The following is a 24,825-nucleotide window of genomic DNA, read 5'->3' on the forward strand; positions in this document are numbered from 1 at the left end:
CAAGCTCTTGACATTCACAGAAGATTCTTACTCCCTCCAGCAGTCTTCTTGGATATGGTGGAATTGATCTGCTAATTTGAGGATCTTGCGTATTTCCCTTACAAATGTCCATCACAGATACAGACAAAATGTCCTAATTATTATACTTGCCATGTGATATCTGGACATCTGCCACCATCCTTTCTGGCCTTGGAAAATGTTGCTGGAATGGCTGCTGGCCTGGCAATTGCATTCACCATCTTGATGCAGATGGGAAGCAGACTCTCTGGGCTGCCCATGTGGTGTACATCAGCAGCTGGTACTGTCAGCAGGATGTTCTAGTGGCCCTAGCTCAGCCCAGGGGGCTGCTACTGACAGATGGTTCAGAACCAGGCAGAGATTTCAGTTCCCCCTAATCCAGCATTCAGGTGAAAAAAGGCAGCAAATTTTAAAAGAATTTTTAAATGTGAAGAAAGAGGACAATCACCACAGGTAAACCCCTTTGCATCGCCTCAGAAACAATAAATTGGATCTAAACAATAATCTGGATGTCACTGTGCTTTACTGAATCACAGGGAGATCCTAGGATGTTGGCAAGGGCTTCAATCATCTTTGGTGACCCCATGTCTACTGCTACTGAAAGCTGATGATATTCAGTTTTTAATATCAAGCCATGTTAAAGGTGTCTAATTGAAGGTCTTATCAATATACTTTCTGGGCTAAGAAATGCAAAGCTTAATGCAAAGATTTTCCTGGGACAATACATATTTTGACATTTTCTACACACATGACCACAAAAAGAAGAAAAACCCAGAAAAGCAGGAAAATATGGGTAAGCCATAAATGCAGAAATGCCTCTTTACTACAGCTTGGTTTTGGGACCACTTACCAAGCCTGAAGAATGGAGGCTGCACAGCCTCTTTAATTGTGACTGATATTTGGCCTAATGTGCCCTTCTTTGGCACTGTGACATATATGAGGCCACACCACAGATTAGAGACTTCCATGGTGGTTTTTTTCAACTTTGAACAACTTTACCACCAAGGTCACTTCTATTTAGGTCATTTCTATTTAGGCCTTTTTCTGCTGGACACGGAGACATGAAAATACGACCACAGAAAACCTGTGAGTCTACAGTGATTCTTTTTTTTTTTATTTATTACTGATACATAAGGAATAGGCTGGGACTAGTGAGCTCTTAGGCTCACTAACATGCTTGCCAAAATCCATAATAGCTGAGCAATCATGAAAGAGCTGGGAGTAACATGAACTTTTGTTGCACCTGGAAAAGGCTGGCCCTCTGTCCTGATGAACTGTTGTCTTCCTTCTCTCTGCTCCCTCAGGCTGTCAGGTCAGTGCTTGTATTTTAACCTTTGATGAGTCCATGAGCTAAACCATTACTGACTACAATCAAGTCACCTCCCTGTTTCCACTCTCTCATCTTCATTGGCATGTATCTTGCTGTCAGGCCATGGTTGAAAGAAACCAGATGAAACTTATAATTGACTTACTCACATAAAGATGGATGCTGGGTCACACAGCCATAGAATGCAGGAAGAAATCTACAGCATTTCAGTATCAACTATGCATTATATAGTCTGTAAATAAGCATTGTAAGGCCACTTTCACAAGAGCTGCTGTGAAGTTCTGCACAATAAGAGGAGTTAAAAATTAGGGATTTTAGGGTAAAAAAATAATTATGAAAATCTCATGTTACTGAGATTATAACTTAAGAATACAATGTTGTGAAGGCTACTATTTGCTTTAAAGATCTCTATTCCCATGGTAAAGTCCTTGAAACTGGCCCAGAGACTGCTCCACCCAGAAACTTCCATTTCATCAGAGAAAGGTTCTGTAGGAACTAAATCTCAGAATTACATTCTTCCTGAGAAGCACCTGGAACAAAGCTCCCTGATTATTTAACCCTTCAGAAGACAGCTTAGGTCGTTGCTGATCTGCTGATCCCAGTTGAAATTCTATTGGGGCTGGCCTCCACTGGCAGCAAGAACCTGAAGAATCCAGCATAAATCCAAGCTCATAGTGAGCTATCATGTAGCACACAAGGAGAAAAAGATGATAGGCCATAGCTAGTATAAGAACCAGGATTTAGGTAGTTTTCCTTTATGGTCTATAGGATCTCATTGGATCCTGTTCCCAACTGGGTAGTGAGGACAGTTCCACAGACAGGTCTTTCTTGATAGGCCATCCCCAGGCTGTAAAGAATGGAGCCAAATTCTTATTCACCTGCTGAGAAAACTTCTGTGCCCACAAGTTCATCTTAGAAGTGTTGTCTTTTGGGATCGTGGACATTTTCTGGTAGTCAGAGAAGAGGTGGGTGAAGGGGTCCCAACCAAACCCTTCCTGCAGCTGATGAAAAAGAATACAGTGTACAAACAGTTAAGTTATCATTTCATTGGCATTATTCCTGTGTTACACACAGTAGAAAATTCCATGGGTTTCCACAGTGTCTTTTAGAATGAATGTAAATTTAGATGAAAGCATCTAGGCTTTTCAGGCTTCAGAGCATAACTAATAGCACTAAAGTACAGAAAAATACTTCCCCATTACACTGATCTCCCAAAACAAACAGAGATCAAAGATACATTCAGAGTAGCCAGAAGTGTCAGCAACCTATTATATAAGCTGCTGCTTTGGAGACAGTGAAAGCAGTATCAGAGGGGACACTGGCAGAATAGATGGAAAGAAGGGGCACAGGAGAACAAGGAGTATTGAGAAAATGGGAAGGAGAGATTATGAACAGGGTATGCTTTGCCTAAGAATAAGAACAAAAGGAGTTCATACAGAAAAACTGCTGCAGCAGAATTAGAACTATTCTTCCATGCAACACTTATTCCAGCAGTCCTGTTAGTAATCAAGCAGATGAGACATCCCAGCCTGCAAGTGTGGGTGAGGCAGTGAGGAGTGGCCAAACTGGTAAGGTATTGTGGGAAAATTTCTCCCCTTAAAACTGTTCCTTCTGTACAAATATTTTGTTATTGGTTGCACCAAAAATCCCCAGAGGATGACTCTTCAGCTTGACAATGCAGATGCTTCTCTGGGATGTGGAGAAGTCAGGATTAATACTCCTCCAGTAAATATTCTTTTCCTTATATGAAGTGTGAGAGCTCTCAGACAAGGGAGCTGAGGGACACTCATCTCACAGCAGTCAGTAGCTTAAGCCATCATGATGGACATCTGCTTTGCACTCCCCAGTTAAAATCAGGCTGAGTGCTCTCTCCATTAGGCTAACAGTTTCTAGGAGGATTAAGGGAAAGGGGGAATCTGTCTTGCATGCTTCCCAAAAGAATGCACTTCAATCTAGGATAGGGTTCCTGTTTCAGAGTCTCGACCACAGTCGAGAGGGATCCAGTTCTGTGTGCAGGAGGATAGACTGAGCCCATCCTCTTGCTACTTGATGGACTACACTGGCTGCACTCAGTGCACTGGATGCTATGAACACCCTCCTCTCTGTAAGCTTTTTAAAAGGCCATGTAACTCAACAGGAGACTGTTCAAAGCCTGGCTCTTCTAGATGCTTTACAGTGCCAAGGTTTTTTGACAACTAGCCCACCGTCCCAGAGGAAATCTGCTGTGGATTAAAGAGCTGTGCCCAAGTTTGATCCTCCTTTTCCCATGTTGTATAACAAGCGGCAGTTCCTGTTTCTCTTCCAGGGAGAAAGGTTAGTACATTGCACTGAGATATCTCCCCGAGCGGCTAAGCCCAAATCTGAAAAAGGAAGGTTTTCAGGAGATGTGAACTTTAGGCACTCTGCCTCTTTACCTCTCAGGTGCATTCTGGGTCCAAGATAAACCCTCTGACAGTAATCAAACACAAGGCTTCACAGCTACAGTCAGCAGGCTGCAGACATCCCTCTGACACAGGCTTCAGTGACTGCACTAGGAACACACACACATTTTCCCTGTTACCTGCAGGTATGTCTCCAGAGCAGTCCACACGTTCCAGTCCTTTAGCTGAGCACCTTTCTTCAGATAGTCTTTTATCCTTTCCTTCCGGCACTGTGGCCTGAGTGCCTGATGGGCCTGATGCCTGGGAATGCCCAGCACCTCCTCATGAACATAGACAGACCAGAGGTTGCACGTGGCCTCTGTGGTGTGAGGGGGAAATTCCCATGCCTGCTGCTGTTGATTGTGTCCCAGCTCATGGATGGGACCCCAAAGACCAGTAGTTTGCATGTGCTTCACGTCTAACATCTCCTTCACTGACTCCAGGTGGCCCATGATGGGGTAGCCAGCATGCATCCAGCCTGCAGGAGAGACAAGTAGCAACACACATCATTAAGTACTCATCTCTGTACTTAGATGTAAATGATTATTGGTTTTTTTTTCATTTCTCTAGTGCCTTTCCTCCATCTCACAAATAACACTTTTTTATTACCATGAATGACTTTCCCCAGTGTGACATAAGGAAATACATCACATTTCACCCTAACAGTCACCCTTAAACAGTCAAACAAGTAAAGGCAGGACTGAGCCATCAGTTAAGTGTAGTTTTGCCTGCTTTCCCTTTTTATATATAAATGTACACTCATGGTTGGACTGAGGTTGAGGTTGTAGGATGAGGAGAAAAGCCTGACCATTCAGAACACACCTGAACTCCCACAGGCTGAGCACAGGCGACACCAATGCAACCATGCAATGATGTGATTGAGCACCATGGCACTCCTTGAGTGCTCCTATGGAGAGTGTATATACTGCAGGCCTGCACTCCAGTGGTCACTGGTCCACATGAGACAGATGGAAAACAGTTTGTCATGCTTAAGGACTACACAGCCTGTCATACTTAAGCCTGTTCTTAACCCTGCAGGATAGCTATTCCATAAACTTCCCAGTAGGTTGCTAGGCAAGAAACATGCACTGCAAGGGATTTTACTCATGCCTCTTTGGTGTCTTCTTCCCTAATTGGTCCTCCTGGAAGATTCCCAAAACTTCATGCAAGAGCAATGCCCCCAAATTCAAATACCTGTTTTAGCAGGGTATAAGCAGCCCTTTACACAGAGGGAGCCTGGTGAATTAACAGGAATGGCAATCACCTTCCTGCAGGAGCTAGTGAACATAGAACATGAATGGCCTGGAACTAGTTTCTGCAGGACCTAGTGAAGATCTTGAGATTCCTCCTTTTTAATAAGAGGGATATATGCCATTAGCAATCACTTGCACCCAAAAAGTTCAGATCCAGAAATGTGAATAAAACCATTTAGTCCACTCAAGCACCAAAAAAAAACAACAAAGTCTGTAGACTATGGTATTTTTAACAGGCATTTGTTCGGCATAGCAGAACCTAACACTCCCAAGATGTGCCACAAATTCTTTCCATTGTAACTTAGCAAAAGTTTAGGGCATCAGGATTCATGCCAAGCCCTTGCCTCATTGTGGTGTGGGATGATGAATTTAACCATGATGAATTTAAGTTGTTTTTTTTTTTAAAAAAACAACTGAGAAAAATTTTTATTGCAAAGTTCCATGTTTACTATATAATTTGATTCTTGATCAAAAGCACTCAGTTCATAACTGGAAAAGCTGGAGCGGGGTAACATCAGCTGCAAAAATACACACTCCTGGGCTTTGACAGCAACACGGGATCTGCTTCCAGATGTGTGCCATCATCTCAGGCACGCATCTTTTTGGGCTAAGCTTTGCCCACAATAACCTTTGTGGAGGCCACCTCCAGCAGTAGGCACACGGAGGTTTAAAAATTGCCACTGAACACATGAGAACAGTCCTGTGGCTGAGCCAGAGAGAAAATAGAAATCAGGTCACTGCTTCCCAGCTGCACTGGCTCTGCAGTGCATTCAGGAGGGATAACTGCATGTGAGCTAAAGCCACTGCAGTCAGAAGCTCTGCATCGTAACACACCCCAACAGCTGAGGAGACACCACCAGTTTTGAGAGCAGGGAGGCATCTGCAAAGGTCAGTATGTTTTTCAAACCCTGCCTTACCACATTTCCACCTTGATGGAGTAGCTCACAATTATGCAGGGGTCACAGTCATTTAACACCTCACATATGTTCCCAGTCTGGTTTTAGCAAAATAACCTTGAAGGAACAGACACTGCTGCTAGAGGCCACTTGCCTCTTAGCCCAAGAGAAGGCCATATGGCATTGTACCTACCACATGAGATCTGGACATCTGTTACAATCCTCTCTGGCCTAGGGAATTTTGCTGGCACGGCTGCCAGCCTGCTTATTGCCACCATGATCTCGTCCCACAGGGTCAGCAGCGGCTGCGGGTTCTCCATGTAGCGGATGCTGTCAGAAGGCACCGTCAGGATGAGGTTCTCAACAGCCAGCTCTGCCCAGGGAGCAGGGTAGTGCCGGATACAGGCCTCCCACTGCCTTTCACAGGTCTCCCCTACAGCAGCAACACACAACATCAGTTAAGCACAACTCTGACTTTTGAGCATGCTCACAGACGTTAAGCTCAGAGAAAGAGAGCGGGTCATGAAAATTTCTTGGAAAACAGTTATGTGGTAGTTGCATGACTGTGGGTGGTGGCTGTTAAATAGCCAGTGCTCAATCTGTTCTTGGGAAGCCTCCTGAGGCTCTCTAATAGGTAGGAAACAAAAAAGGACTGGCATAAAACAGAGTAGTATAGCAAGAACAGATCCCATTTTGTATCAGAGAGCAAGAAGCATCAAGTTTCTCCAGTGTCTCATTTTGTTTTGTCCAGCAGAGTTGCTGTTTCACATAACAATGCTGGTTCCATTCCGAGAAGAGAAGAGAAGAGAAGAGAAGAGAAGAGAAGAGAAGAGAAGAGAAGAGAAGAGAAGAGAAGAGAAGGCTGATGGGAACATGGGTAATTCAGCAGAGATGTCTTGTAGGATCTAGAGATGGCCATATGAGGGCACAGTAAAGCAAGCAGAGCATAAAGCATGCTTTGCCGTGCAGAGATCAGTCTCCCTCTCCCCAGCACAACAGTTTCCATCAGAAATAACAACTCCAGCTCCAAGAAATGTTGGTGTGGACAAACCCTGCCCATTTTGTGAAAGTTCTTTCACCTACTCCCAGCCATGTAGCAGGCTCAGAGTAACTTACCCAGAAGCAGAGATTCATAAATTGTAGAATAGTTTGGATGGAAGGGATCTTAAAGATCATCTGTTTCAACCCTCTTGCTATGGGCAGGGGTGACATCTTCAACCAGATCAGGTTGCTCAGAGCTTTGCCCATTTGACACTGAATGTTTCCAGGAATGAAGCATCCATCATCACTTCTTTGAGCAAAGTCATTTCAGTGTTCCACCATCCTCATTGTAAAAAACTTCTTCCTTGTACATAGTCTGAATTGATCCTCTTTTAGCTTAAAACCATTGCCCCTTGTCCTACTGCAACAGATCTTGTGGTAGGGTCTGTCCCCATCTTTCTTGGACTTGCCCTTGGTGAAGCTGTGCTGGCTGTTCCAAATCAGCTCCCTGTCCTCCACGTGCCTTAGCATAGCATCTAGTAGGGTTTGTTCCATGATCTTTCCAGGCACAGAGCTGAGGCTGACAGGTTGGTGATTCTTGGGGACCTCCCTTCCATCCTTCTTAAAAATTAGTAGAAAAATGGGAATCCCAGACAACATAATAAGGAAAATAAATCTGGGTATTCCTAAATCCCAGCATTTTTAAGACCTTCCTAAGCACAAGAGCATCTTTCCTTTCAGCCACTAGGACAATGACATCTGTGAGCAGCCCTCAGGCAAAAAACACCAAGGTAAACAAACCTACCAAGCTTGAAGAAAGGAGCTCTCACTGCCCCCTCCACCGTGATGGGCACGTTGCCCAGGACACTCTTTGCTGGTACTACGATGTAAATGAGGCCACCCCAGAGGCAGGAAATGGATTGTTTCTGGCAGGCAACATCACAGGTGCGGATTACCACTGGTGCCCGTTTCAGCTCCTTGGCTTTAGAGAGGTCATCCGTGTGACACCCAACCTGCACCTGGCAAGCAGAAGTGTAGGAACAGCTGGTCAAAGGTGTGCCAGTGTGACCTGGCAGACTGACCTCAGCACCCACTGAGCTCCCCACTGCAGCACTGTCCCTGCAGAGCATACACACAGAAGCAGCTTTCTGACTCCAGCCTATCCTATCTCAGTATTACAGCTCCCCTCCCACTATTCCTGGCTTAAGTGCATCCTTCACCAGCAGGTCAGAGTCCTGCAGTTACTTCTTCCACTGCACTGCACTTGTATTGGTCATTCCTCCACCCTTGCCCAGCATCAGAGTCACTTCCTATAACATCATTTGAAGAGATGTGGTCATGACTGGCTTCTTTTATTGTGCCTCCTCCTTAAAGCTCTTATAATAAAACAGACAGCATGTGGCTGCAGTATGAGATAGAAGCACCTGAGTTAACTTTGCATTTCAGCTGCAGGGAGGTCACTGCAGAAAATATCCAAGCAGGTAAGCATTTGCTTCTGTTGTATTTTGCAGAGAAGAGGATCCCAAGTAACAGTGCCTATCTTGTCTGGATAGATCTACATGAGCAGCAGTGACAGCACTGTCAAAGGAATTTATGAGAGGTCTGGAGAGATGGAATCAAGTTTGGTTCACAGAAGGGCCCAAGTACTTATCCTGGACCTGAAAATCATCTTGATCAGGTTTTTCTGCACCATAACAGAACAAAAACCAACAGTCCTCAAGCAGCAGCCACACTCAATTACCCCACCAGCACACAGAATGGGAGGAATGCAAAAGAAAAGCGTGAGGACACGAGGTGAAGAAATGATGACAAAGCATTTAAAGTGCCACAGGGTGGCAGCAGTAGGAAAGGGCGGGAAAGGAAGAAAAAGTCATAAAGGAGAAAACCCTTCCCAGTTCTACTTTTGAGCGCTCATCCGACAAATAAACTGGTGTAAACCAACGCCAAGCAGAGAGAGTTTACCTTCAGACCAGCACCGACCACCAGGCAAGGGCACGTTATCACTGCTGTGTGCCCTTCGGGGAGGTAGAGCCCTGTGCTCCTCCAGGCTGTCTTTCCTAAAATGCAACAGAACACAGTCCTGAACAGTCAAGCACTTCTTTGTCCAGACCATTACAGATCCTGGAGATTTCAAGTTGCAACAGGAGAATAATTTTCCATCCTTTCCTTTTCCCTTGCTCTACACTCACAGAACCATCTCGCATTTACCCAACTTGTCATAAATAGACATTTCTTGTTTCAAAGAAATGAACAGAATCATCACACCATTTGCAAGCAAGCCCATCCAGATTTACATTTCTGGAAACTACAAGCTTAAATGTGTTTAGTAGTATCTTCTAAAAATTAAAAGGGAAAAAAAAGAAAAAGAAAAGAAAAGAAGCCAATACTTTACCACTTCCTACACTTAGACCCTCTTATCCTAAAGACCTCTTAAGAGGTGCCAGCTTTGGTGGGATTACACAATTTAAGTTGTAATGGTCATTAAACATTTCCCAAATAACAGACTGATGGTAGCATTGCATTTTTCCTAAGAGACTGGTCCAGAAAACTGGAGCCCACAGGAATTGTAATTTCTAGCTGACTGAAGTGATGAGAAAACCTCAAGAGACCATTCTGTGCTAGGTGTACCTGCAAGAAGGGTACCACTACAATTCAGCATGTTTCTAGACAGTCTTCCCATGGAAATGCAAGTCTCCTCAGCAAAAATCTCTTTAAACACTTGCAATTTACAGAATTTACAGTGCAAAACTGATCCATCTCTACTGTACTGGCAGATTCCACTCCCTAGTTGTGACATAAAGTTTACTTAAGGCATATTTCAATTTAAACACCAGAAGTCTTACAAAGAGCTGAACTGTCATAAAGCACCCAACTTACAACATTTCCTGTCATCCAAGAAAGCAGAACCAGTTTTGTCAAGCAAAACCTAATCCAATGAAAAATGCAAATAAGACTATATATGACATTGTGTTACCAGTTCATCTCAGTTTTACTGAATTTGTACCAAAGGCAGTTTTGAATGATGCTAGCTTTTCTCTCTTTTTCGTTTATGTGAAATGACACAAATTCTGAGTATTTTCTGCTTTTGTCCTGACTCATTAGTGTTAAAACCAGTGAGAAGTTATTCTACAACTTTCCTCTCTGCACAACCACTGCACTCAGACATTGACATTCCAGAACAGCCTCCTTTATCTCATTGTAACAATTTGGAAACAACTCCTCTAAAACATATTCTAATACCAAAAAAATCTGTCCAGGGGACAAAAGTTACTAGTGGAATTTAACCCAGAGTTTAAACATATCAATTGTGAGCAGGAATCTCAGCAAGCTGGTACAGATACAAGACCTAAGCTTAAACAAATAACTTATGGTGTATTTACTCAATACTTTGGCTTCAGTGGCAGTATCAGCCCAAGAAATTCCCACCATATTTCCAGCCTCTTTCACCCCCAAAACCAGATCTTCCCTCCACTGTGCTGATACACCAAGCAGAGGGACTGTGCTATAACTCAGGCTGAAATTACCTAGATAACAAATAAACTTTTTATTTCAAACTCTCGCCTGTTTGTAGGATGGCTCCACGGACGGCTGTATCAGCAAAACTATGGGAACAGCAACCTGCAGTGTGCAGTCCAGGGTTTCTCAGAGAAGCTTTCTTGCCAAAACCATTGTGCCATGCAAGTGTCCTTGTCCTGGCTTGTAAAATATGCATGTATTCTATTTTTGCCATCTGTTGGGGTTTAGGCAGTTTTTCTTATCTCTTTCAAGAACAATGACACTTGCCAGGAAGATAATCTCCTGCTGATGGGCTATTGAATTACTCACTGTGGTTGGTAAGATTAGTTATATCATCCCCTTGGGAGATGCTCCACCCAGAGGGAGGAGCCAAGCATCCCTGCCACCATAAAACAAGCATTTCTGAGACCACAGACAGCCTTCTTTGCTGGATTTCTCAGAGGAATCAGGAACCAAGGCCCAGCTGCTCCTTCGCCGCATTTTCAGAAAGGATCTACACCCTTCTGCAGATTGCCGCTCCAGGAGGAGCAGCCACCATTTGGCTGGACTGCTATCAGCACCCTGACTTCTCAGGGTGTCAGGTTTTTCTCACTCTGCCAGTGGTTTTTTTGCTTGTGCTAAATTACATTGTTATTTAGTATTTTTTTCTTCCTAGTAAAAAACTGTTATTCCCATTCCCATATCTTTGCCTGAGAGCCCTTTTAATTCTGAAGTTGTGATAATTCGGAGGGAGGGGGTTTACCTTTTCCATTTCACAGGAGGCTTTTGCCTTCCTTCACAGACTCCTGTCTTTTCAAACCAAGACAGTCCTGCAGTACCACTTGGTGGGGGTTCTTCTCCTGCTAGTGCCTGTGCACCAACAGGGAGGAAGCAGGACTTCCATGGGGTGTTTCAAGTGCTAAAATCAGGACTAAAATTGGCCACAAAATCAGTGCCAAAATTGGCCACAAAAGGAGCCTGTCTACCACGGCACTGTGCTCAGTCTCCTCTGAAGCCCAAGGTGAAATTGCACATCTGTGCCCATGTTCAGGCATACACAGACACAGGCACACTGTGGGCGGGCACCCCAGTGATCCCAGCAACAGGACATCTTGAGAGGAAGAGAGATAACTCCTCACCTGGGTTTGTGCCATCGATTTCCACAGTGACAGGGAAGGCACAGACCCCAGCAGCAGATTTCTGCACCAGGGCCGTGCTGTCTGTCATGGTGAGGGACAGCTCGGTGGCCATGCAGAGCAGCACTGCCTCTTTGGAGTTGTTCTTGACCGGGCAGTGCCTGCTGACCTGCGGGATCCCGGTCCTCTTGAGCACTTTGGTCAGGATGCGGTGGAGCGAGGCGTATGCCGGGCAGTCATGGGCTGGGATGTGCAGGAAGGCAGTGCAGTCCTGTGCCAGGAGGTGCAGCCAGCCCTTCAGGGGCTCCATGAGCTCCTGATGCCCCTGCAGCTGCGTGCTGAAGAGGAGGAGCGCCCTGCGGAAGTGGTAGTGCTCCCCCGGCCCCACAGGCAGGTACTTGGCTGCCTGGCCACTTTGCCCCAGGATGCTCAGCCCAAAGCGGTTCAGGATCCTGTTGCCAGGATATTTTGCCACAGCGGCTTTGCCAGAGTTCTGGGAAGCCCAGTACCAGGCCTGGCCCCCCACCAGCAGGCCACCTCCTTCTGCCACGAAGGTGTGGATCCTCTCAGCTTCTCCGGCACCGTAAGAAGTGCAGCAGTACACGCTGATGTCACCTGCCAGCTGTGACACCTGCGACTTCACCTCTGCCTGAGACAGCAGGCTACACAGCTTCTTCAGGCTGGGATCCACCCCCACCAGCCCCTTCCTCCCAGCATCCAGCCAGGAGACAGCATTGAGCAGGAATGTGGCCAGCTTTGGGGACAACAGTTGGCTCTCATGGGTGGCCACCACCACTCGGCCGCGGCCGTAGCGTGCAGCAGCCAAGAGGCAACGCTGGGAGCTGTCCAGGCACAGTGGGAAGGAGAGGGCTCCGTGCACCAGCAGGGTGGAGGGTATGCCCCCTGTCACCAAATCCAGCTCTGACACACCGTGCAGGAGAAACTCAGCGTCAAGGCTCAGGTTGGCCTGGTGCCTGCAGAACCAAGAGAGCGCAGGTTAGCACCCAGCCCAGAATGCTTGACACAAAATTACTGGTGCCATAGCTGAAACTTAAGGAGCTCTTTTCTTGATTTCACAGAATATTCTGAGTTGGAAGGATCACTGAGTCCAACTCTTAAGTGAGTGGTCCATATAGGCATCAAACCCACCTCCTTGACACTATTAGTAGCACCATGTGCTAACCAACTGAGCTATTCTCAGTGGCCATCCTTGCCTCTTCTTGTTCCTTCATCCCAGACATCATGCTGTCAGTTCTTCCGTTTAAAAAAAAAAAAAAATCCATCAATGCCTCATTTTTCTCCTTTTAAAGCCTCAGTTGTTACAGTCAAGCAAATCTGTAGGAATCTCAGCCCTCATTTAAAAATTGGAATAAATAGGTCAAAAGGAAGCTTCTAGACCTCAGTCTTTGAAGTGCCACTTGAAAATCTAAATACATTGCAGAAGTTAAAAAATCAGACCCTTCATAGTTTTTAAAACTTCGGATTTAAACTGTACATAATATGGGAATTGGCTTATCTGCTTTAAGAGAAACTTCCTCTCTTTGCCCCACCCTAGCCTTTATGAACTAGGCAAGCCCAAAAGATTCTGTGTCTTTTCCCAAGCTCTGCCACTGTTGAGAACTGAAGAAAGGAGTGCTAGGACAGATGGGCTACACAAACAGGCAGACACACAGCTAGACAAATCATGAGTGTCTGGAAGTTGAATTAGAGCCTTAACACAAACACCTCACATTACCTCACATTGTAGGACTCCACAATAAAAACAGATTAGGCTATACAAGGCTCTCTTATCTCTGCTATTTTCATATAACTCCTATGTGTCACTGTGGAGGAAGACATGATGAATTACTCTTGTTTGCTTGGTGTACACTTTCCCTGGTTCTGCCAAACAGTTTCCCCCCAACACCTGTGAAGTATCTGTTGTTACATAGCCATTGCTGCCAGCTCAGTGAGAATAAATTATGCTGCCCTTCTTCGTGCCTGTAGGACAGGAATTAAATCTGCAGCTCTTCTTTGGTTATTACTTTACTGAGACCCTTTGTCACACAGAGCATGTGTCCAGGCATATGGCACAGCTCCTGTCTCAGACTGAAGCCTGATTCTCTGCACACAGATCTGGCAAGAAGACAGAAATTGGAGATCGAAATTTCTCTGTGGCTCTGGATTCAAACAAAAACCCCACACAAGCAACCTAAACAAGGTGTAATTCACCCCTAGCTACCATCTGAAGTCTCGTTAATTGTGATGTATTTTTTCTCTTCTGAATTCCCCACCCCTTTCCCTCTTCCATGCCCTGTGCATGAAGCAGTGGGAACATGCTTGTGCAGTGCAGGTGGTAACAAGAAGCGACCAGCAAATTTTAATTAAGCAACCTGACTTGTTAGCTCTGCCCTAAGCATTTCACTGAATTAAACAGCAGAGCTCTCTACTACCTTTACCAGAAAACAACAGAAAGTATCAAATTTCATTAATTGTTTGAAAATATTAGAAATTTAGCATTCTACATCCAAGGAAAAGGCTGTAAAGGAAATACTTGCCGGGAGTTTTACTGTAATTGCTGTGGCTGTCGCTACAGTGAAATGAAGCTGCCACACAGAAGTGCAGCAGCACCAATGCTTCTTGGAAAACCTGCTGTACCTTATGTAACTTAGCAGAAAATGGCAGGAGAAGGAGCCTGGCATAGCCACTGGCAAGGGGAGGAAGAGAGCAGGGCAACATCCAGGTCTCCAAAGCCTGATCAGTTGTGCAATATCAGTCATAACAGCCCTGAGTTTTACACCTGATAATCCAGAACCCAAAGAGCCAGGCTGGAATCCCAAACAAACTGAGATTTCACAGCCTGTTTCAGAAGCTGAGAAGGGAGGTGGCACCCAGCCTCAGCTCTGGCCAGCTCCAGGTGCTTACCTGCAGAAGCAAATTCCTGCAAGGAACAGGCTAAACAGGTTTAGCAGATGTCAGCCAGAGCCTGGCCCAGAGAGCTGTCCTTCTGCTTCATCTCCAACCTGGTTTATAGCTGTGGGAAAGTTGCCCTGAATGTAGGGATGTGTGGGGAGAAGAAGAGGAGCTCCTCCTCCTGTCCCTGTTTTGCTGCATTTCACTCAAGTACACTTGATCAGGCAGGCTGCTCTAAAAGATGGCTCCTCTCATTTCCTTCTCTGAGCATGGATTCCCTGGGTCTGGTCCTGATGCCCTGAAGCACTTGAAGACAGCATTCTTTCCAATTGCAAAGAATGGGAAAGTCCCCTTTAAATTGGAAAGCAACAATTCCATGCTGGTTATTAAAAAACCGGCATCCACCTTCACCCTCACCTCCCACCTCCCAAATCTTCTACAAACAACTCACCCACACAACCTAACTGGTGGTTTAAAGAGAGGGCAACTCAGGTACTCACGGGACAACTAATGGGATCTTGGGAATCTTCTTGGCAACTTTGAAGACTCCTTTTTCCACGGCGTTTCCCGTGAAGTACACGCCAGCCACGCTGGTCACCTGGTTCCCAGGAAATTCGAACAGCACCTTCTCTTTGCCATGTTGACTTGCCCAGTACCAGGCTTGGCCTCCAACAAGCAGCCCTCCACCCCCTTTGACAAAGTCCACGATGCCTTTGGCCTGGGAGCTGTCATAGGCATCCATACAGAACACCCCCAGGGACGGGCTGGGCTCGGCCCCCACCTGCACTCGGGTGCCAGCCTCAAGCAGCACCTGGCACAGGGAATCCAACTGAGGATGAACCCCAACCAGGGCCTCAGGGCAAGGCTTGAGCCACCCCATGGCATTTCTGAGGAACTGGGAGAACTTGGGGCTCTTCAGGATTCCTTCATGGGAAACGACCACCATCCGGCCCTTCCCGTACTGTGACACTGCAATCAGGACCTGCTTCTTAGCGCTCAGGAGCACAGGGTAGGCGTCCTCTCCAACAAGGAGCAGCTCACAGGGAACAAAACCTCCAGTGAAGTCCCATGGCCCAACACCATCCACTAACCGCTCGTAGGTGGCACAGGGTTTCATCTCCAGGACACTCCTGTCTGGTGGAGAGAAGAACAACCTCCATTACAGTGAAGTTCAGCAATAAGGAACAGCTGTAATAACCTCATGGAGCAATTTTTTTGTTGGCTAGTAGGAACTCCAAACAAAGAGGAGTGAGATTTGTGGATACAATCTTTTTGGGATTTGATTTGTTTGTAGTTTTGTCTGTTTGTTTGCTTGTTTTAGCTTTGTTATCATAATATTTACACATTTAAATAGAAGTGACAAGTATACCATGATTATGGGGACAAAATGACTGTTTCAACAAATTCTGCATATATTCCTCCATATGCAGCATGGAGGAAAATATGGAAATAAAGGTATTCACTGTCCTATTAACAATTTATTTGAAGAGGGAGAGTGCCAGAGGCTCCAGGAAGTCTACTAGGAACTTGTATGGTAGAGGTGGTTTACACAGGAACAGCCAGAAAATGAAAAGACTGTATCAACAGAATGCACAATATAATTCAAACATGTGGTTTACACAGGAACAGCCAGAAAATGAAAAGACTGTATCAACAGAATGCACAATATAATTCAAACATGTGGTTCACATTTTAGCTCCTAATTGGTTAGGTACAGAGCTACATGCTATTGCTGCAACATGTTGTACTTTTTTACCTCCATTTAGGCACTATAAGCCTGTATTTAGTATTAGGAGGTGCTGTGAAGGAGAGGAAAGTAAGGAAAAATGATGGAGATGACCAGCTTCCCTGCAATAACTGTGAGTTTAAAGCACATAGTACCCATGAGAGCACATCTGGGCACAGGAGATTAATGACCTAGTTCCCTGATCCAAACTGTTTTAAATCTCAATAAAATAATTTCTCTTTCCCATAGCTTTGTTTCATCTGTTTTCCCACCTGTGAAGTAAGGAGAGTGTACTGACCTTGACTGCCAAGCCCTTTGAGGTCTGTGAGTGACACTGCTCTGTTAAGGCTCCCTCGGTTTGAAAGTTTGGCTCAGCTTTTTCCTGAAGTTGTCTTCTGCTGATCTGGGGCAGCTGTGGCTGTGCAAACAGGAAGGCTGTGAGGCATGAGACTCTGACTCAGTCCCACCCAGTTTGTGTCATTCAGAATTCAGAAGAGCGACTTTGAGCACAACACCTGCGGCAAGGCAAGGAGCTGCTCTGAAGGGGTGTGGACCTTTCCCTGGCAGCATCCCGTGCCAACACCAGGCTTCACACACACTTCATATCTGGCTAGCTTGAAAGCAAACCCTTGTCATCCAAACACAGGAAAATGGCAAGTCCTGGAGAAGCTGCATCCTCAATCTGGATTTGTCTCAAGCCCCAGGGTGCAACCTGATGTAGAATGGCAGTGTTGCTTATCCTTTCTGGTCATGCTGTTTTTTACCAAAACTATCACGGAACTCCACTATTGTCTTGCATAACATTCATAAGTTAAAGCTGCTGATTAACATGGGATAAAAACTACAATGCCCAGTAACCAAGTGCTTGATTGCTGGCTTAGTCTGAATCCCAGCTTTGTGTCCCTGGTTTTAAAGAAGCTCTACATGTAAAGGCAAATACGAGGTCCTAAGTGCTTTAGGGTGTTTTACTACAAATCATGCAGCAAAGCAGTAACACAGCCCTGGAAAATACTGAAGGTTTTTTTGGTGGTTTCTGTGGATTTGATACTAATGTACCTACGCTGACACACTGACCATGGTACAAGGGAGAGGAATAGCAGGTGGATAGTTTCAGCAACTCAGATTAAGCTATAGAGTCACAACTACTGAACGGTTTGGGTTGGAAAGGGACTTAAAAGAACATGCAGTTTCAAACCTTTTGCCATGGGCAGGGACACCTTCCACTAGACCAGATGCTCAAAGATCCATTCAACCTGGCTTTGAACTCTTCCAGGGATGGGCATCCACAGCTTCTCTGGGCAACCTGTGCCAGTGTCTTACCATCCTCAGCAGAGAATTTCTTCCTAACATCTAATCTAAACCTGCCCTCTTTCAAGCCATTCCCCCTTGTCCTGTCACTACATACTCTTGCAAAAAGTCCTTCTCCAGCTCTCTTGTAGCCCCCTTTAGGTACTGTAAGTGACTCTACTGTGCTTCTGGAGCCTTCTCCAGTCTGAACAACCCCAACTCTCTCAGCCTGTCTCCATAGGAGAGGTCCTCCAGCCCTCTGATCGTCTTGGTGGCCTCCTCTGGACTTGTTCCAAGGGGTCTGTGTTTTCCTTCTACTAGGAACCCCAGAGCTGGATGCATCATCCCAGGTTGGGTCTCCCAAGAGCAGAGGGGCAGAAGAATCCCCTCCCTTGCCCTGCTGTTCATGCTGTTTTGGATGCAGTCCAGGGCATGGTTGGTTTTCTAGGCTGCCAATGTACATTGCCAGGTCATGTCAGACTTCTGGTCAAACCGACACCCTCAAGTCCTCCTTGCCAAGGCTGCTCTCAGTTCTCCACCCAGGCTGTATTTGTGCTTGGGATTGTCCCTTGGTTATTTTACATGGGGACACACCACAAGACTAGGTTTGATGTAAGATCAGCAAACTTCTTAGCCCCCACCTTTCTTATCACAGGATCTGAAAGCTAACATCCTATGCTCTCAACCTAGGAACACTCCTACTCCCTGGCATTTATCCAGAACAAGGAATGGCTGTTTTGGAAAGGATGTTAACTCTCTTGACTGAAAGCAATTGTGACCATATAACAGAATTCCCAATTCCTATGTAATCACAGTTTTTCCATTTAAATTGTATGAAGCATTTCAGAGTGGAGAGAAGAAGTGCACATATTAGACCCTGAGCAGACACAACTCTGTGATCTCCTCTGTCTAGAGACAGAAGGGAGAAAATTCAGCAGGAACAGAGAACATACATGTCTAACAAGAATTGAAGGAAGCTGCAGAAGTCTGAGCTGGCTGTCTCTCACATCAATTAGGAGAAAACAACCACTAGACCTGGGCCCATATAGAAGGCAGATCTTGGTTCCTAGATCTTAACATGCAAGCAAAAATTCTCCATGGCAGTGTCTCAAGACAAAGATTCTGAATTCCTTGTCTTCCATCCTGCACCTTCCACCTCTCACCTCCAGAGAGTTCCTACTCCCCACAGAGCTGAGACTACTGTGAGAGTAGGTATTGGACCAAACATTTATAAACCCATTTATTTAGCCAGCGGACTAAATCTATGTGTCTTTCTTCTGTCTCCAGAAAAGGGACAAAAATGTGATGAGAAGGTAATGGGGTTTCATTAAATGCAAACTTAAGATTCCATCATCTGCTGTCCAAAATCAATCACACACAGGCAAAAGAGATGATTCAAAGGAAGGAATACCCCTTGGTCCACTTAGGAAGAGTATCTGTGAGACAGAGGACCTGGGCGAGTTCTGATGGTGAATATGGGAATAGAGGCTGTGTGTTAAGTGGTCAGTCACTTTCAGGTGAGTCTTCAAGGTTCCCACAAAATATAGAAGGACTTCCATGAGTAAAAATTATGGGATTGTGCAGTATCTGTGAAGTATAGGACAAAAGAGGCAAGACAGGCACTGAGATGTCTCACCTGTTAACAACACAGACAGCCTGAGCGAGACACACCACTTCTAGTGATTTGGCTGTTCTTCCTCATTAGGGTGAGCCCATGGGTTTTCCAGTCTTTCCTCTCTTTCAGATTTGCAGTCTAGCTGTCTGCACAGTAAGTAAGAATCAGCAATGTTGCAAAGTCTGTAAGCAGTAAGGAATTGGTGAACTCTTGCTTCTTCCCAATTTATCAACAAATTGGGCAAGGAGAGGAATGATGATCGGCATTTGCTGAAGAGACAAAAATACTTATTTTCATTGTCTGTTCATTATCAACAAGGTTTTAAACTGAAAGAGGGTAGATTTGGATTTCACAGATTTGGCTACAAGGAAGAAATTTTTTATGGCAACAGTAGTGAGACAGTGTAACAGTCCAAACATCCAATCTGACCTTCTGACACAGAGAAAAGGGATGGGGAAGTGGGAGGAAGCCAAGCAAGAAAGCTTGTTTGGGGAACACAAAATTGGGAAAAAAATACATTAAGAACACCTTTCCAGAGTTACATAATAAAAGTAGAAAAAACAAAGTTAAATATGTCTAAAGGAAGGAGAGCCAAAGAAAAAGTAGATTAGGTTGCAAAATAATGAGAACTCTAAAATTAGATCAAGATAGCAATTACCAAAGGAAGCTACTGCAGGTATTTATTTATTTTTAACAATGCCAATCCTAAGAGTTATTAGGAAAGATACTGAAAATTGATAAAGCCTGAAAAAAAAAATTTTAGTAGAAGTGCAGCAGAATCAATTAGGCAATTACTATGAGTTATTTGCATTATTTTCATGTGGCACTTCAGAGCAATAGATTATAAAACAATTACAATTTCAGTAGTAAAATGTTGCAGTGATTTAAAGAAATAACAACATCAATTGCCCATCCTTTCTGGTGGTGTTACCATGCAGATGTGAGGGTACACTCACTGGCTAATAAGATGCAAAGAAATAGAAAATCTGATTATCTAAACATATATTTGTCCAGTAACCTTAACTGCTTTCAAGGCAAGGAAAGAACAAAATGAAAGCAACTGATGAAACATGATCAGCATGATCAGGTATGTTTAAATTAATTTTGCATTTGGAAAGGTAAATAACATCTTAATTATAATTCATTCTACTAAATTTCTGTGAGTTGAAAGTTAGCTAATGAGCTATAATTGGTAAAGAGAGGGATACACTGAATCAGAAGAGATGCCTACACAAACAAGTGCTGTTTAGTCTTTTTGAAAATCTTTACCTGGGATCTAAAAAGGACAGCATATATCACATAAATGAAATCACCAAATAATAGAAATCAAGGTACAGAAGCACAGAAGAAATCATAACCTTACTAGAGAACAATTTTTAAAAAATGAGTACTTGTCTAATTTTAAGTCCTACAGTATTGTAATTTTAGAAAAGCGTTAACATCTGTTTGCTGAACAGGGAGCTGAGCAGTGCAGAAATTCCCAGAAAACGCAGACACAGAGCCCTTTTCCAGTCTGGCACTGGAAGGGTTGAGTCTCATCTGCCAGCCTGCTGTGTAACAGCTCAGATCACTCCCCTGTAAATGCTGCTCGGTTTTAAAGCAGGGGATGAGTGAACACCACTGCTTTAGGTTGAAAAGGAGTGGAAAAGAGAGAAGTCCGATGGTCTTTGTGTGCGGGCCATGCCAATCCACTGCAGCGCCCAGCAACGCGGTCATAAACATGGAAAAACAACAACTTTATCCCTCCCAAACCAAAAGGATGGCACTTGATATGCTATATCCTGTTGGGGGGCAAGGAAAAGCAGGGATACTGGGACAGCTCAGTGAAGCTGAGACTGAAGAACAGGCAGGGCATAACTCAGGTGACAGGCAGCTTAATAATCTATCACTGACATGTCACACAAAATACAAGTGTAGGGTCAGACTGATGAAGGTTTGTGCTCTAATTGCGGACTTCAATGGCAGCACTGCTTATTGCAACAAAAAAATGTGCAATTCCATAAACTGGGCGTTGCTTCCTCCTTATCACCATTATTTTTTATAATGCAGCAAGCAGAAATAATTAAGGCTGTCCCTGATCTATTAAGTCACATTCTTTTCCAGCTCAGTATAAGTGTGACACACCAACAGATGAGTATCTGGGGTTTCCTTGGGATTTCGACAGTAACCAAACAATCCCTCAGAAGAAATGTATGCCAATTAAAAAGAAAAAAAAAATGAACAAGTTTACTTAACCCTTTGTTACAGTCAATCAATGTTTTAAAGCCTTACTTCAAATAACATGGGTGCACAAAGTATCACTGCTGCCTGTGGTGTATGAGCTATCTTATTTGTACTGGTTTCCCCAGGAAGGTCTTCACCATACACAAGCCATGCTGGGCTGGATTTTGTGTTCCCTGGCAGCTGGCATCGGGGTGTCCCTGCTGATGTCTGGCTGTCTGTCCACCTGCCAGGTGGTGGCCAGTGCCAGTCAGCACAGAGTGTGTGGCTTTTGACACACTTTCCTTACACCCTGTGCTCAGCCCTTTCTAGCCAATCAAGCATGAACCCAGTGCTCTTGATGAGTGTGGTTTCAGTTCCTGTTCCAATCACAAAGTAATAGTCGGGGTCATTCCTTTTTTGGTTACTCTGTTTGCCGTTATCTCAAAATGTCATCTTTGAGCTTGTGCAGACACGCATTCCTCCCTTCTTTTCCCAGTTCCAGGAGTCTGCCGTGCCAGCATGATCAACACAGCTGGGCAAGTGAACTTCCAGGCCACAGCTTGTCACGGTGGGGCTTTGGTCAGCCCACACAGCACAGTGACTCCAGCCATGGCATGCCTGGGAAGCCAACCCTTTGACAGCTCCTCCCTCCCTGATGGGCTTTAGGCCACCCTTGCCTGTGCAGGACCTGTTGATGAAGCGATGTTTGAGCTGTGTTGCCCTATGCCATCTTCTGTGTTTTAAGTCTAAGCCTTGTTATGTTTAGCAAGTCTTTACATAAACCTATTTCTAAATCTAGCATGTTGCTGACCAGCTTTAGGTTGGCTTCATGTCCTGGGAGGCTGTTCCAGACTCTTGCTGGAATTTGTTGTAATTTCAGGACATTTTACTGCTTGAAATATTCTCTGCTGCCTTAGGCAATCATCTCACTTGTCTTCCGCTCTGCCTGAAAGCTATAGCCAAAATTCTCATTTTCTCTTCACCTAAGCATATCCACCAAGTTCTGAAATCTTTCCTTTGTGTCTGCAACGTACCTTCTGAGAACAGGCCTGACATGAGGTGCCTTTACAGTGCTGTGGTACTATAAGCAAGCCTTAGAAGAGGCTTAAAAAAGAGACTGTTCTGACCTGCCTTCCCTCCATCCACGCCCTACTGGAAGCATTACGGCATTGACATTACCCCAGACACTCACTGTTGTTTTGCTGCTGTCCCTGTCCCCTTTTCCATAAAACCATGGACATACAGCCCTCCGGGAGGCCCTCAAACAGTATCTAAACACTCTTCAAAAAGTTACTAAGGAACATAACTCAAGTACTTGGTATAAATTATTTATGTAAGGGTTTGCACTGCTATGTTGAAAACTAGGGGATGGCTGGAAATATGAGCTGTATAACATCTGTAAATGATCTCCACTAAAAGATCTCCTTTCCTTTCTACTACTTATCACTTTATCAAACTTGGTTCTAGCATGTTTGGCAGTTGTAGATAATTTGGCACCAACTACACATACTGCAATTTTCAAATGCTGAATTATGAAGTAGAAAACATGCAGCTGAAAAAGAACCAGTACCAAACAGAAACTTCATTGCCAAATGTCAGACAGAATGACCTGCAAAGATTTATTTTAAACCAACACGGAGTTGGTTTATTATTAGAAGTAGATGAAAAAAAGACGTCAGATGAATTGAGAGCGTAGGAGAACTCGTGTGCTAATGCTGACTGGAGATTGTAAATTTAGCACCCTACAGACTCATTAGATGAAGAATTATCTCCTGTGTTTTTGCTGTGCTTCCCCCAACAAGACCTGCTAGACCAGAACCAACTTAGACACTTCTCTCTGTGTTCCTCAGTGTATCAAGGTCCAGAGTCTATGCACAGAACCAGCTTTACACCTCCTACAGATCTAATCTGCAATCAAATAACTCATCCATGTTAAACTGCAAATTGTGAGCAGCTAGAAGTTTCTGGACCAAATGCACGTAGAAACCACAATCCTCTCCTTCTCTGCCTTCTCCCTTCTTACTCAGATTGAAAGTAAACTAGAAAAGCATATTCTTTCCCAGGGGAAACCTGTAGATTTTGCAGTTTCATCCTGCCGCCAGAGTAACTGTAGATTCTTTTACTCTCTTTTGCTATTCCTTTCCTTTGGAATTGGCAGAGCCCACCCACCTCAGGCTCCTGGGGACGTTGTGCACCAGGCACAAACGCAGCTTTATACTGACACAGAGCAGCTCCGGTCAGGTTAGACGCAGCCTGTACCCTCCTCACAGAACAAGGGATTTGCGTTGGAAACGCCGCGAGGCGGCAATGCGGCTTGCAAAGGCAGCTCCGGGACACTGCCCGCCTGCGAGCCTCCTTTCCCCTCCAGTCACCGCCTGTGTTGCAGAGGGCTCAAGCCCCGCGCCGCACGGCAGGCACCGAGCGCGGCGGGCGCAGCAGAAGCGGCAGCTCCCGCGGCCCCGGCGCTGCCCGGGAGCGGAGCGGCGGGCGGGGCTGCGCTGCACCGCCCCGCGCCCAGCACCCACCGGGAAAGCCCGGGGAGCGGGCGGGAGGTAAAGTTCAAGAACAGGAAAGGTGCCGCCCTATGCGAGGAGTGGGCAACGTTGCAGCTGCGTGGCCGGGGGGCGGGTATTCAAGGATTGCAGTAAAAGGTTGAGCCCGTTTAACATTTTTGCTTTCCTGATTTATGGCGAAGGTGATGGATGCGGTTCTAGCTTGATTTTCTATTACTGGATTTTGCAAATTATTTGGCCGAATGTACCATACCATCCGGAGGGATGTACAGATGCTGACTACCCCACAATTAGACTGGTCTGCTAATTCTTGCATATTTGTATTAGTGTTCTTCATATTAAGAGGGAGCTCCTATTTCTATTTATGCATCCCTAAATACTCCAACAGCAGGTTGACACACAAATAGGTGTTATTTTATCTGGATGGATACAGACGGGCAAGTCTCAGAGCATACACTCTGCGTCCAAAGCATGTCTTTACCTTTCCTGGTCCTGGGTAACAAATGGCTTTCAAGCACACGGCTCCCAAGGGGACTCCGATCAAGGGATGTCCGAGCTCCTCGGGCTGCATGCTCGCCGTCAGCACGGTGCTTCTGTGCCCACTTGTACCATCTTTCCCGGGACCATCTAGTACCATGTGGTGGGCAAAAAGAATATAACCCATGCATCTGCACAGGGCTGCTCAAACTGAGGGGCCAGACAAGTTACTTTTATTTTCAGCGCAGCTTATAACAAAGCTTCCCCAGGGCAGGACGCAGCAGCTCCTCCTCGCTGCCAGGCCGGGAATCCTGCATCACCAGCGAGAGGTGGGCGCACCTGCCCTGCGAGCTCGGCGCCGTAAAAGCGCGCCCTCCCTCCTCTCACGAATAAGCTGCTCTTCTTTTTCCTCCTTCTCTTCTCCTTCGCCCCCGCCACCCCGGAGTATAACGCGGCCAGGCGGCTGCCTTACCCCCGCCGTCCTCTCCGCCCCCGGGGGCGATGCACACTTTCACCCCGGCCCCTGGCACGGCCGGGCGCTTTGCGGCAGCAGCTCTAGAAACTTCTCGGTCCCTCCCTGTCTCCTC

The 24,825-nt window shown here is 45.4% G+C and overlaps 1 protein-coding gene across 6 annotated transcripts; it reads right to left on the reverse strand.

Annotated features, from left to right (window-relative positions):
- Positions 1–5: 5 nt before the first annotated feature.
- Positions 6–24,821, reverse strand: TCAF2 (TRPM8 channel associated factor 2). Of its 6 annotated transcripts, none has more exons than XM_064409876.1 (10): positions 24,711–24,821; positions 19,068–19,192; positions 16,443–16,562; positions 14,919–15,552; positions 11,530–12,500; positions 8,858–8,952; positions 7,701–7,914; positions 6,108–6,347; positions 3,906–4,243; positions 6–2,346 (listed from the first exon to the last, which is right to left on the reverse strand). In XM_064409876.1, exons 4-10 carry the CDS (start codon positions 15,533–15,535, stop codon positions 2,101–2,103), a joined length of 2,721 nt encoding a protein of 906 aa, XP_064265946.1. In that variant the 5' UTR covers positions 15,536–15,552; positions 16,443–16,562; positions 19,068–19,192; positions 24,711–24,821; the 3' UTR covers positions 6–2,100. The 6 variants fall into 6 exon arrangements, with proteins under 6 accessions (XP_064265946.1, XP_064265941.1, XP_064265945.1 ...); XM_064409871.1 differs by lacking the exon at positions 24,711–24,821 and adding an exon at positions 24,243–24,382 and having other exon boundaries at positions 19,068–19,315; XM_064409875.1 differs by lacking the exon at positions 24,711–24,821 and adding an exon at positions 24,243–24,355.
- Positions 24,822–24,825: the final 4 nt, after the last annotated feature.

Source organism: Passer domesticus, chromosome 2, assembly GCF_036417665.1.
Source record: "Passer domesticus isolate bPasDom1 chromosome 2, bPasDom1.hap1, whole genome shotgun sequence".
Classification (NCBI taxonomy): Eukaryota; Metazoa; Chordata; class Aves; order Passeriformes; family Passeridae; genus Passer; species Passer domesticus.

Excerpts from the sequence above, each read along its gene's own strand:
- TCAF2 (XM_064409870.1), bottom strand. The coding sequence starts at position 24,429 with ATGCATGGGTTATATTCTTTTTGCCCACCACATGGTACTAGATGGTCC. Across the intron at positions 8,953-11,529 it reads AATCGATGGCACAAACCCAG|GAAAGACAGCCTGGAGGAGC; the intron begins GTGAGGAGTTAT and ends GTTGCATTTTAG. Across the intron at positions 6,348-7,700 it reads AGCTCCTTTCTTCAAGCTTG|GGGAGACCTGTGAAAGGCAG; the intron begins GTAGGTTTGTTT and ends TTGCTGCTGTAG.